At 46.0% G+C, this 13,478-nt stretch overlaps 1 protein-coding gene across 4 annotated transcripts in view; it reads left to right on the top strand.

Moving 5' to 3' along the window:
- Positions 1–12,752, top strand: part of LOC142477230 (rho GTPase-activating protein 27-like) — a 104,120-nt gene extending 91,368 nt beyond the window's left edge. For all 4 annotated transcript variants that reach the window (XM_075582225.1, XM_075582223.1, XM_075582224.1 and 1 more), the window contains exons 10-17: positions 2,641–2,739; positions 5,634–5,733; positions 6,946–7,059; positions 7,172–7,270; positions 8,752–8,829; positions 9,068–9,202; positions 10,589–10,694; positions 12,011–12,752. In XM_075582225.1, coding sequence (XP_075438340.1) covers positions 2,641–2,739; positions 5,634–5,733; positions 6,946–7,059; positions 7,172–7,270; positions 8,752–8,829; positions 9,068–9,202; positions 10,589–10,694; positions 12,011–12,188 — 909 coding nt within the window. In that variant the 3' untranslated portion in view covers positions 12,189–12,752. The remainder of the gene's footprint in view (positions 1–2,640; positions 2,740–5,633; positions 5,734–6,945; positions 7,060–7,171; positions 7,271–8,751; positions 8,830–9,067; positions 9,203–10,588; positions 10,695–12,010) is intronic.
- Positions 12,753–13,478: the final 726 nt, after the last annotated feature.

Genomic DNA, 13,478 nt, shown 5'->3' with positions numbered 1-13,478 from the left:
GTGTATATTTGGGTGTCTGGCATTGCATTGTATTGTGGCCGGTGTATATTTGGGTGCCTGGCGTTGCATTGTATTGTGGCCGGTGTATATTTGGGTGCCTGGCATTGCATTGTATTGGGGCCGGTGTATATTTGGGTGCCTGGCGTTGCATTGTATTGTGGCCGGTGTATATTTGGGTGCCTGGCATTGCATTGTATTGTGGCCGGTGTATATTTGGGTGCCTGGCATTGCATTGTATTGTGGCCGGTGTATATTTGGGTGCCTGGCATTGCATTGTATTGTGCCCGGTGTATATTTGGGTGCCTGGCATTGCATTGTATTGTGGCCGGTGTATATTTGGGTGCCTGGCATTGCATTGTATTGTGGCCGGTGTATATTTGGGTGCCTGGCATTGCATTGTATTGTGGCCGGTATATATTTGGGTGCCTGGCATTGCATTGTATTGTGGCCGGTGTATATTTGGGTGCCTGGCATTGCATTGTATTGTGGCCGGTGTATATTTGGGTGTCTGGCATTGCATTGTATTGTGGCCGGTATATATTTGGGTGCCTGGCATTGCATTGCATTGTATTGTGGCCGGTATATATTTGGGTGCCTGGCGTTGCATTGTATTGTGCCCGGTGTATATTTGGGTGCCTGGCATTGCATTGTATTGTGGCCGGTGTATATTTGGGTGCCTGGCATTGCATTGTATTGTGGCCGGTATATATTTGGGTGCCTGGCATTGCATTGTATTGTGGCCGGTATATATTTGGGTGTCTGGCATTGCATTGTATTGTGGCCGGTGTATATTTGGGTGCCTGGCATTGCATTGTATTGTTGCCGGTGTATATTTGGGTGCCTGGCATTGCATTGTATTGTGGCCGGTGTATATTTGGGTGCCTGGCATTGCATTGTATTGTGGCCGGTGTATATTTGGGTGCCTGGCATTGCATTGTATTGTGGCCGGTGTATATTTGGGTGCCTGGCATTGCATTGTATTGTGGCCGGTGTATATTTGGGTGCCTTGCATTGCATTGTATTGTGGCCGGTGTATATTTGGGTGTCTGGCATTGCATTGTATTGTGCCCGGTGTATATTTGGGTGCCTGGCATTGCATTGTATTGGGGCCGGTGTATATTTGGGGGCCTGGCATTGCATTGTATTGTGGCCGGTGTATATTTGGGTGCCTGGCATTGCATTGTATTGTGGCCGGTGTATATTTGGGTGTCTGGCATTGCATTGTATTGTGGCCGGTGTATATTTGGGTGTCTGGCATTGCATTGTATTGTGGCCGGTGTATATTTGGGTGCCTTGCATTGCATTGTATTGTGCCCGGTGTATATTTGGGTGTCTGGCATTGCATTGTATTGTGGCCGGTGTATATTTGGGTGCCTGGCATTGCATTGTATTGTGGCCGGTGTATATTTGGGTGCCTGGCATTGCATTGTACTGTGGCCGGTGTATATTTGGGTGCCTGGCATTGCATTGTACTGTGGCCGGTGTATATTTTGGTGCCTGGCATTGCTTTGTGTTGTGGCCGGTGTATATTTGGGTGCCTGGCATTGCATTGTATTGTGCCCGGTGTATATTTGGGTGCCTGGCATTGCATTGTATTGTGGCCGGTGTATATTTGGGTGCCTGGCATTGCATTGTATTGTGGCCGGTGTATATTTGGGTGCCTGGCATTGCATTGTACTGTGGCCGGTGTATATTTGGGTGCCTGGCATTGCATTGTACTGTGGCCGGTGTATATTTGGGTGCCTGGCATTGCTTTGTGTTGTGGCCGGTGTATATTTGGGTGCCTGGCATTGCATTGTATTGTGCCCCGTCCCTATCCCCCCCCCCTCCCCATTACGGTTATTGCACAATGTGCTGACACATCGGAGGGAAGCGGGAAAGGAATGTTATGTGCAGATGTGTGCTATACGCAGAGCAGTGCCCTGTGATATGCAGAATTGTGTTGTTGTGTGCTATACGCAGAGCAGTGCTCTGTTATATACAGTATGGTGTTGACGTGTGCTATACACAGCGCAGTGCCCTGTTATATGCAGAATGGTGTTGATGTGTGCTATACACAGAGCAGTGCTCAGTTATAGGCAGAATGGTGTTGATGTGTGCTATTCAGAGAGCAGTGAACTATTATATACAGAATGGTGTTGATGTGTGCTATACACAGAGCAGTGCTCAGTTATAGGCAGAATGGTGTTGATGTGTGGGATATGCCGAGCAGTGAACTGTTATATGCAGGAGGGTTTTGATGTGTGCTTTACGCAGAGCATTGACCTGTTATATGCAGAATGGTGTTTACGTGTGCTATACACAGAGCGTTGTCCTGTTATATTCAGAATGGTGGTGTGTGCTATACGCAGAGCAGCGCCCTGTTATATGCAGAATTGTGTTGGTGTGCTATAAGCAGAGCAGTGCCCTATTATACACAGAATGGTGCTGATGTGTGCTATATGCAGAGCAGTGCCCTGTTATATGCAGCATTGTGCTGATGTGTGCTATATGCAGAGCAGTTGGTACCTGTTGTGTGCAGTACGGGGGACCCTTGTGTCCCTTGGCCTCACCCCCCCAGTAACACACATTGTTATAATTATTACTTTGTTACTCTGTGTATCTCTGATTTTGACCTGTTTACGGCCTCTGATTTTGCAGCTGAGAACCCGGGAGGGATGTGAATATCTGATCCACCACGACTCTGAGACCATTACTACCGACTGGCACACAACCATACAGAACAGCATCACCAAAAATGTACGTACCCCTCGTCCTGTGGAACACCTCAACGTCATTCCCCACTAGCACACACGTGACCCTCCCAGAGGGGTTCTAAGCATCTTCCAAACTCCGACAGGGATCTAAGGGTCTTTCAACCTCTGACAGGGGTTCTGAAGGTCTTCAAACCTCCGACAGAGGGTGTAAGGGTATTCAAACCTCCAACATAGGGTCTAAGGGTCTTCAAACCTCTGCGGGGGGTCTAAGCGTCTTCCATCCTCCGACATGGGAGACTAAGGGTCTTCCATCCTCCGACAGGGGCTCTAAGGGTCTTCCATCCTCCGACAGGGGCTCTAAGAGTCTTCCATCCTCCGACAGGGGCTCTAAGGGTCTTCCATCCTCCGACAGGGGCTCTAAGGGTCTTCCATACTCCGACAGGGGCTCTAAGGGTCAACCATACTCTAACATGGGGTCTAAGGTTCTTCCAAACCTCAGAGATTGGGTCTAAGGGTCTTCCAACCTCCGACAGGGGGGAAAAGGGTCTTCCAACCTGCAACACAGGAGTCTAAAGACCTTCCAACCTCCGACAGGGGTCTAAGGGTTTTCCATTCTCTGACATGGGGTCTAAGGGTCTTCCAACCTCCGACAGTGAGTTTAAGGTTCTTCCAACTGTCAAGATGGTGTCTAAGGGTCTTACAACCTCAAACACGGGAGCCTGTATCTTCCATCCTCCGACAGGGAGTCTAAGAGCCTTCCAAGCCCCAACACGGGAGTCTAAGGGTCTTCCAACCTCCCACATAGGGTTTAAGTTTCTTCCAACCTCCAAAGGGGGTCTAATATTCTTCCAACTTCCAACAGGGGGTCTATTGGTCTTCTAAGCTCGGCGGAGGTCTAAGTGTCTTCCAACCTCTGACATGGGAGTTTAAGGGTCTTCCAACATCTGACAGGGGGTCTAAGGACCTTCCAACCTCTGACAGGGGGTCTAAGGGCCTTGCAATCTCCCAGATGCGGTCTAATGTGATCGAGTGATCACACGGGACCTTCATGTATCATGTGACCAACATGGAACACCAGATATGTCCATCTGAGAATCAATGTTGGTAACGTATTTGGCAATAATCTACGACCCCCTCCCCCCCCCAAAAAACAAAAACAAATAGGGGAATTCATACTGATATAAGGTTTCAGAATTGTTTGTAATGTTTCTCCCTACCTCTCTGTTCCTTTCACAATGTAACCCCCTTCTTACCCCACCTCCCCACCTCTGTCACACCATTCCCCTCACCCCCTTCACACCACCCCCTCTACCCTTTTCAGATCATCCCCCACCCCCTTCACTCCCTCCCCCATACCAGCTTAACACCACCCCCCTCCCATCCCATCCCCTGCACTTCATCCCCCCCTCCCCCTTAACACTGCTGCTGGATGTACCGATGTAGCAAACCTTCGACACCGGCCTCTCGTGACCGGAGGCTTAACGCTGCGTGTGGTCCCATTCCGAAGCGCGGACCCCCCTCCTGCAGTGCGGTGGTGACTGACCCCATCTCGGGCACCACAGACTTCGGCTTTTCTTCGACCCCCGGGGACAGGGAGGCTTGCTATATCCGTACGGTCCAACGTTCTCTCCCCATTACTCACGCTCCCTTTCATCGTGCCCCGTCTCCACCTCGGTTGTTATTTTGGATGTTACATTCATGTTAAACTCCTGGAACATTCTGTAAATCAGTATTCCTGGACCTGAGGAAGAGAGGAGAACTCTCGTAATCTCGTCCTAACAATATCAATAGTTAGTCCAAATAAACAAGGTACCACTTAATACTGAGGTCCTCCTGTATATGGGGAATGTATCCCACTTAAGGCTTTCTGAAGTGTGGTAATCCATAAATGGTGTATTAGTGTGACAGATAAAAAAGCCGGGTCAGGACATCTGTCCTTGTTTATTATTTCAGGGAACTTTGTTGTTACGTTTCCATTCTGATTGTCAGACAGAAAGTGGAATTGTGAGAGCCAAAGAGATGGACGTAGACCGAGAGACACACAGTCCGATAGGTACACACAGACCCACACATATACACACATACACATGCAGATAAATATACAGATAGACGGATGGATGCACGGATACACACTCGGATACACACACAGATAGATGGATATACACATGGATATAAACACGGATACACACTCAGATAAAACATACAGGACACCTACCAGCTCATATTGAACCCCTAAAATAACAACAACATATATATATATAAGCGTATAAGTGTCACAGAGCAGTGCTACTGAGCATGGCAATATATATTTAAAACCAGAGACATAACATAAAACACAGACAGAGCTCAGTGCACATCCAGTGAAACTTATACACGGTACAGTGCCTAATTATATATATAGATATCTTTTTAATAAAATTGTCTTTTAGTTTAACTCTTTGGCCAAAGTGTTGTAAGCCCTTGAGCCCCTACACGGCAGACCACATCGCAAGGGTACCTGTCTGTATTTCATGTTCTGTCTCTGGTTTTAAATACACACTCAGATACACAGATGTATAGACGGATACACACACACACCGATATAAACATGGATATACAACAGATACACACACACACAGATACACACACAGATACACACAGAGATAGATAAATACAGATGGGTACATGGACAGATGGGTACATGGACAGATGGGTACATGAACAGATGGGTACATGGACAGATGGGTACATGGACAGATGGGTACATGGACAGATGGGTACATGGACAGATGGGTACATGAACAGATGGGTACGTGGACAGATGGGTACGTGGACAGATGTATAGTCAGACGGATGATGGATAGACGGATGTATTGATGGGCAGATAGACAGAAAGCCTGGTTTATCCTTTTCTTTTCCCCATGCCTCGTCACTGAAACCCCGGCCTCCTTACTCTAGTTCACAGAAATCTCCCCTAAGATCGAGGCCGAACCTCATCAGGAGTTTGGCTCCAATGAAAGGTTAGGAATCAAGGATGAGAAGGAAAGGAAGGCTCAAGGTATGGAAACCACCAAAAACACGGCAATGTGTATATAGCCCCGATGAAGGTCCCTGCGGGAAGCGAAACGTTGGCTGTGCATTTGAATACTTAACACTAAAATGTATTTGACCACTTACTGTACCATGCAGTGCAGATCTTCATCTCACTGATGGGTATGGGTGGTGTGTGTGTGTGTATATTAATTTATTAAGACCATAATGATTATCTCAGAGGGGAATATTGGTAAATAATTGTCATGTATCTACAACCCCCTTCCCCCCACCCCCCCCAAAGATTATTTCCCTAGAATGGAGGATAAATTACCGGTAAAAGTGATATGTTAGGCGCAAAAACAACTTAACAGGTGATCACTATTAATAAAGTGAAGTGAATAAAACACGCTAATATAGTTAATATCAGGTGCACATACAATACGAGAGACAAGGGGAAGGATTAGGGAATGATCACAAAGTTTTAAGTCAATTTATTAAAAGTTACTTTTTACAGCCGGTGGTGTGCAGTTTAGTGAATTCTTTTAGGGGCACAATCACTTTGTGTTTCCCTTCCACCTTTTTCTGGTGCACATACAATACAATGCACATATAAAATATAGTGAATAAAAAATAAATGCGAAATACAAAATGATAGTAAATTTTAACCCTCCGGTGGGGCGTGTCTTCACTTGTCCCAAAATGTTGCAGAAGATTCACAAAATCCAGGGGGAGCATGAAGGGGAAATAAAACAAGAACACAGAAAAAGTGCAGGGGTCATACAGAATGGACGAGTGTCAGCTGCCTCTCCTCTACACTACTTAAGTGTGATGTGCCCTTTTTAAACATCGTTATTGTAAGTGCAAACTTTATATTTGTATAGATAACATTTATCAAACCTGGTTGATCTGTGCTATGTAGCTCTTTCTCACCTCTCTATATTGGGGCCGTTTCCTCTGATGACGCCGAGCCACATTACATCTACCCTGGAGAGATTGCCACAGCCTGTATAACACATTGCCTTTGAAATTCTTCCATTCTGTTAATAGGCCATCTATATGAGCCAAGATTGGAGCCGACACTCGTCCATTCTGCATTACTCCTGCTCTTAGATTTTCCGTGTTCTTGTTTTTTTCCCCTTCATGCTCCCCTTGGATTTTGTGAACCTAGCATGGAGGATGCCATTGGCGCATGCGTAATATATATGATTATCTCTGTGTCTTGGCCAACACCCAACAGGACAAAATAGTGTCAGCTCCGACGGAGACGCCAGGAACGTTCGGACCAAACTGAAGAAACTCTTGCTGAGACGGCCGACCTTGCAGTCCCTTCGCGACAAAGGTTACATCAAAGGTAAATCAATGGCTGGGTCTCGTATCGGGAAGCTGGATGATCAGGTTGTCTTCTTAACTCATGAAAATGTTGATTTTCTCCCCTCCCACCCGCCCCCCGCCCCAACCGGCAGACCAAGTGTTCGGATGCTATTTACAGCAGCTCTGCGAGAGAGAGAAGCAGAATGTGCCGGGGTTTGTCACCATGTCCATCCTCGCAGTGGAGAAAAGAGGTATCATTAACACCCTGGCCTACTTCCTCCTTCTACATTACTGGTGGCAGTACTATCATACACCCAGTAGCCCAAGCACGCTGCCTACGGGTCACACTCGACTCCTCCCTCACATTCTCCTCTCACATTCACAATGTAGCTAGAACCTGTCGTTTTTACCTCCCTAACATTGCAAAGATTTGCCCTTTCCTCTGTCCCTCTACTGCTAACATTCTGACTCAGGCCCTCATTCTCTCCCGTCTTGACTACTGCAACCTCCTGCTGTCCGGACCTCACTTGAATCACTTTACTCTCTCCTAAATCTGTCTTAGCGTCTGCCCCGCTGAAATCCCTCTCCTAGGTTCCTATCAAATCCCATATTACTTACAAAATGATACTTCTCTCTTTTAAGGCTTTGCAATCCTCTGCCCCTCCTTACATCTCACCCTAATCTCTCACTATACCCTCTTCTGCCCCTCCTTACATCTCACCCTAATATCTCACTATACCCTCCTCTGCCCCTACTTACATCTCACCCTAATATCTCACTATACCCTCCTCTGTCCCTCCTTACATCTCACCCTAATATCTCACTATATCCTCCTCTGAAACTCCTTACATCTCACCCTAATATCTCACTATATCCTCCTCTGCCCCTCCTTACATCTCACCCTAATATCTCACTATACCCTCCTCTGCCCCTCTTTACATCTCACCCTAATATCTCACTATGCCCTCCTCTGCCCCATCTAACATCTCACCCTAATATCTCACTATACCATCCTCTGCCCCTCCTTACATCTCACCCTAATATCTCACTATACCCCATCCCGACTCTTGCGTCCCGCTCAAGGATGTCTTCTCTCTACCCCCTTTGTATCTCAAACCCTCTCCTGCCTAAAACCTTTCACTGACTGCCCCACACCTCTGGAACACCCTTCCCCTCCATATCCGAATAGCACCCTCTCTCTCCACCTTTAAGACCCATTATAAAACACACCTCTGTAATGCAGCATATGGGTAATTCCATTGGCTGATACTATACATCTCCTATGCATTTCTCCTTACAGACGCACTTACCATAACACCCTTCTACTGTCTGTGTACGTTTTCCCTAATTACCACTTAGATTGTAAGCTCTTGGGGGCATGGACTCCTTTCCCTAATGTCTTCTTTGATGTATGAAGCACTTATTCCTATTATGTCACGTGTTTTACTTCGGAAAAGCGCCGTGAACATGAATAGGGGTACAGCCTCCCATCCCTTCTACAATGAGCCTGCAGCGCGAATCGCATAGGGATCCATTCTATGTTAATAGTGCTTGTCGGTTCAATCGGTATACTCTAGGATTGACCCCTGTGGAAGTCACATAGGACTATGTGGTCCATGGCTGCTTCTTCTCTTCCCTCCCACCGCGTGTGTCCCTGTAAACCTAGAGCCACGTGACGCAGCATCGTGTGCGCGGAACCAATTTTTCCGCCTCTTTTCCTTTCTGACGACAGGTTTGGATATCGACGGTTTATATAGGATCAGCGGAAATCTCGCCATCATCCAGAAATTGCGCTACAAAGTAGATCATGGTTCGTAAAACTCTCTTTATAACCCATCACGGATGGTCCAGCCAGCAGAGGTGCACATCTGTTTAGAAATACGATTTATTATGAGCGTTATATGATGCAATAAGGACATACCAAAAGTTGCCATTGTGGTTGAATGAGTCGTGCTTCCTTAGGAATGAGTTCTTTGGTCAATGAGTGGACATCGTGTTCCCAGGAGGGTGTGGGCAGACGTGTTAACATTTACACATCTATAACCTAGACGAACACTTCAGTCTGGACGACGGGCGGTGGGAAGATGTCCACGTGATCACCGGAGCTCTGAAGCTGTTTTTCCGGGAGCTTTCCGAACCCCTCTTCCCGTACAGTCACTTTGACCAATTCATCGATGCTATAAGTATGAAAACACAGCCCACGCGTTGCGACATTGACCGGAAGTCCGTATTTTAGGTGTTGATGAGCATTTCTGTGTGCTACCGCATTTAACATAACCATTTGTTTACTTTTGCTCACAATTTTCTGCTGGAGAATGGCGCGCACCGTGTGCATGTATCTGAGTCGCCAGGTAAACCCCAACGCATTTTGTGTTCTGTAGCTGAATGGCAGGTGGAATTTATTGCACAGGAAAAACAGCAGCTGTTATGATAACTGGTTTTTATTTTCTGAAGTATGAAACATTAACTATTCTCTACCAGCATTACTGATTCTGAGCAGACAGGCACAATTATGTTATGGTGCCTAAAAAAGTGACAAAAACCTTCAAACATACCAGCTGCTTGTTTCCTTCTTGTTGTCTTTTAAGAACATGTTTTCCCAGAGTAAATTATTTAGCATGATGGCTTAGGTGTTTTCCACGAGGTTTGGAAACAAAAGTGGGAAAAGCCTGAAAGATTGTGGCAATTTATTAGCTGCCTCACACATGCTACAGATCTTGTGCGGAGCATCTCATAATGTTTTAGCTGTGTGGGAGTGGAGAGGGCTTTGTGTGGGGAGGGGTGTGTGACAGCTTTATGTGGGAGTGGAGAGGGCTTTGTGTGGGGAGGGGTGTGTGACGGATTTGTGTGGGGAGGGGTGTGTGACGGCTTTATGTGGGAGTGGAGAGTGCTTTGTGTGGGGAGGGGGTGGTAAGTGGCGGGTGTATAAGTGGAGGTGCTGAGTGTGGTGTGTGTAAGAAGAGATATGTGTGTGAGAAGGGGGTAAGTATGCTGTGTGGGGAGACAGGGGAAGGTAAGTGTGAGTGTATATAGAGTATGAGAGAAGTGGGGTTGATGTGGAGTGTAATAGAGAAAGGGGTTGAGTGTGCTATGTGAGAAGGGGGGCTAAGTTGAAGGTGAAGTGTGAGTATGAGTGTGAAAAAGTGATAAATGTAGAGTATGTAAGAAGGAGCTGAGTTGTGGAAGGTGAGGTGCGTGTATGGCGTATAAGAAAAGTGGGGTGAATGTGGAGTGTGTAAGAAGTTGTCGAGTGTGCTGGGTTTGTACGTGTGAGAAGAAGGGTGAGTGTGAGCGAGATGTGAGGTCTGGTAAGCAGAGGTTCCCCGAGATGTGTGTCAAGACAAATCAAAACACCAATTAACACACCAACTCCTCGGAACATAACACATATTAAGTACTTGGCACAGTACCATAGTAAAGGGTTTATTATTTATACGGCTGGTCCTCAGGATTTATTGATGACCATCTAGGATGAAATGCCACTTGGGATGTTCCTCTTCTAAAAAGGAACGCAAAGTTACGGCAGCTCCGGAGTCTGACGACACATGTCTCTTCTCTGTGTACAACAGAAATGAGTGACCAGGCTCAGCGAATCCGGCGGCTCAAAGAACTGGTGATGTCTCTACCTTCCCCAAACCTCGAGACGATGAGGGTCCTGTTCAAACATCTGTGCAGGTGAATAATGTGCGCGGTTATAGTTTTATATACACTTGATAATGTTGGCAGCTAAGGGCCTTGTTCTGTAGATGCTGGAGGAGCTGTTTTCCACCATAGTGCCCCATTAAAATCTGGGGGGTTCGGCCCAAACCGGGTAGGAAGGTGACTTCGGCGTATATAGGGCGGAGAACACTTATATTTCAGTTACTAAATCTCTGCTCCACCTAACAATTAGCACATGGGGACACAGCGCATGTTATGTATGGTGAACTAGCTCAGAAGGAATCGATTAAAACCTCATGAGGCTAATTTGGTGTTGGTGGAATAGGCATCTACATTTCGGCAGCCCTTCCATTGGTTCTGCTTGGTCCTGTGTTGGGCTGTCCCCCGTAATCTGGAGCTGGGATGCAAAGTGGTGATTGTACTGGAGCCAATATGAACGGTTTATTGCCGACCTTTGAGACCATGTCTGCAGGTCCCAAAACCCATCAATGCTAAAAGAACCTCGGCACCCAAGAAGTCCTAAATCCAGAACGTTCTGAGGACCGTGAGACACAGTGAATAGAATTTAGTATAAGAGAAGCAACGAATACAGTGTAACCCCAAACCCTAACATGAAGGGGCTAATTCGACATATTCCCAAGTGGCCGTTCTGGTGGTTTTCACCCCAAATTCCCAGTGACTCCAATGGAAATGTTCTTCTGAAACATGTCCTAAACACCTGCTTTTGTATACACAGAATAAGCTCCTTAATACAATATATTAATATGTCAAGTTCTCATTTCCTCGGACCCTTGGGGCCATGTTCTCTGTCCCTCTTTAACGAAGCATATGAGTATCTCCGCGGCTGATACTATACACCTCATACATCGACCATGACCCCTTGCAGACGCACTTACCAGAACGCCCTCCTGCTGTCTCTGTAAGTTCTCCCCACCTACCACTTAGATTGTAAGCTCTTTGGGGCAGGGACTCCTTTTCCTATTGTGTTATGTCTTCTTCCCATTGTGTTGTAATACTATGCCACGTGCATTGTACAGCGCTATATACCTGGATGGTGCTATATAAGCAAAGCTAGGCATACATACATACATGAGGGAAGCTCCTAGCCTGGATTTTGTACAGTCTTTGAAGTATAATCATGATATCAACACAACAGAAAATATTTAGGATTGGCATATTCGGTTCATGCCTGTGCGAGGTCTTGTATGTTACCATCCTCAAACCGAGTATCCCATCCACATGACTGTTGCACCAATGGTGAAGTCATCACCCAAAATTGCGTCCGGTTACGCCCCGAGTAACGTTTTTTTTTTCCCCCGTCCCTTTTTCAGCGTCATCGAACGCCGAGAGGCGAACCGGATGTCCGTGCAAAGCGTGGCGATCGTCTTTGGCCCGACGCTGCTGAAGCCGGAGACGGAAAGCGGGAATCTGGCCATGTTCATGGTGTTTCAGAACCAGATCGTGGAGCAGGTTCTCAGTCACTACAAATACATCTTTCAGGACAGCTGAGCCCGCGTGTCGCTCCCAGGCGGACATGAAGGCGCCGGCTCGCCTGATAAGCCGCGTCTCACTATTTAAATGTATATATACTTGTGCTATTAATGTATATATGTGTGTGTGTGTATATAAAATAGGGAGTGTTTGCATGCAAGATGGCGGTGCAGTGCAAAAAACAAACCAGGGCAAAAATGATGATAAAAAGTATATTTATTGATTAGCCATGTAAAAAGGGATCCTCCAACGCGTTTCGTGGCCACACTGTTTTAGTATACCGAGGAGATATGTAGGGAATGCCAATTGTACATATATACATACCCTACAGAAAATGTCCGGAAAACTCACTTTATTTACAGTTTTTGTTGCCTAAAATATGTGGGGGGGAGGGGGGATTTTAAGTAGATTTTATATTAAAAAAAAAGAATACACGTGTGTGAAAACAAAGAGAGCGATCTAAAGGTAAACCGAGAACATGTTTTACACGCACACGCCTCGCACACGCCTCGCTATGTGAGAATTATCCTCCATGTTAAAAACCTATGTACAAAAGACAATAAATATTTTATGATGAGCATATCTTTTTGTTGTTGTTGTTGATGAGGGAATATTTTATTAACGAGAATAAATTAGATAAACGATTTAGAAAAAAAAATTCCAGTTAAACGGGGAAGAAATGGTGATAAAATAAATATGAATCCTGTTATATTTAATGATCCGTATCAGAATTAGGGAGGAGGAGATAGAGACTGAAGGGACACTTGTTTACAAGTTGCAACGCTATCAATATTTTTACATTAAATTACATTTTCAATTTTCTTCTCAATCGATCAATACAAACCCTGGTAACATTATCATAATAATGTAATCTGTGAGTACCTAAAACAGGTACACACTGCACTGTGTATATACTGCGCTGTGTGATACAGGTACACCATGCACTGTGTATATACTGCGCTGTGTGATACAGCCAGGTACACACTGCACTGTGTATATACTGCGCTGTGTGATACAGGTACACCCTGCACTGTGTATATACTGCGCTGTGTGATACAGGTACACCCTGCACTGTGTATATACTGCGCTGTGTGATACAGGTACACCCTGCACTGTGTATATACTGCGCTGTGTGATACAGGTACACACTGCACTGTGTATATACTGCGCTGTGTGATACAGGTACACCCTGCACTGTGTATATACTGCGCTGTGTGATACAGGTACACCCTGCACTGTGTATATACTGCGCTGTGTGATACAGGTACACCCTGCACTGTGTATATACTGCGCTGTGTGATACAGGTA

This window comes from Ascaphus truei, unplaced genomic scaffold, assembly GCF_040206685.1.
Source record: "Ascaphus truei isolate aAscTru1 unplaced genomic scaffold, aAscTru1.hap1 HAP1_SCAFFOLD_206, whole genome shotgun sequence".
NCBI lineage: Eukaryota > Metazoa > Chordata > Amphibia > Anura > Ascaphidae > Ascaphus > Ascaphus truei.
The sequence above is the reverse complement of the archived record's forward strand: the minus strand, read 5'-3'. Positions and strand labels throughout refer to the sequence as shown.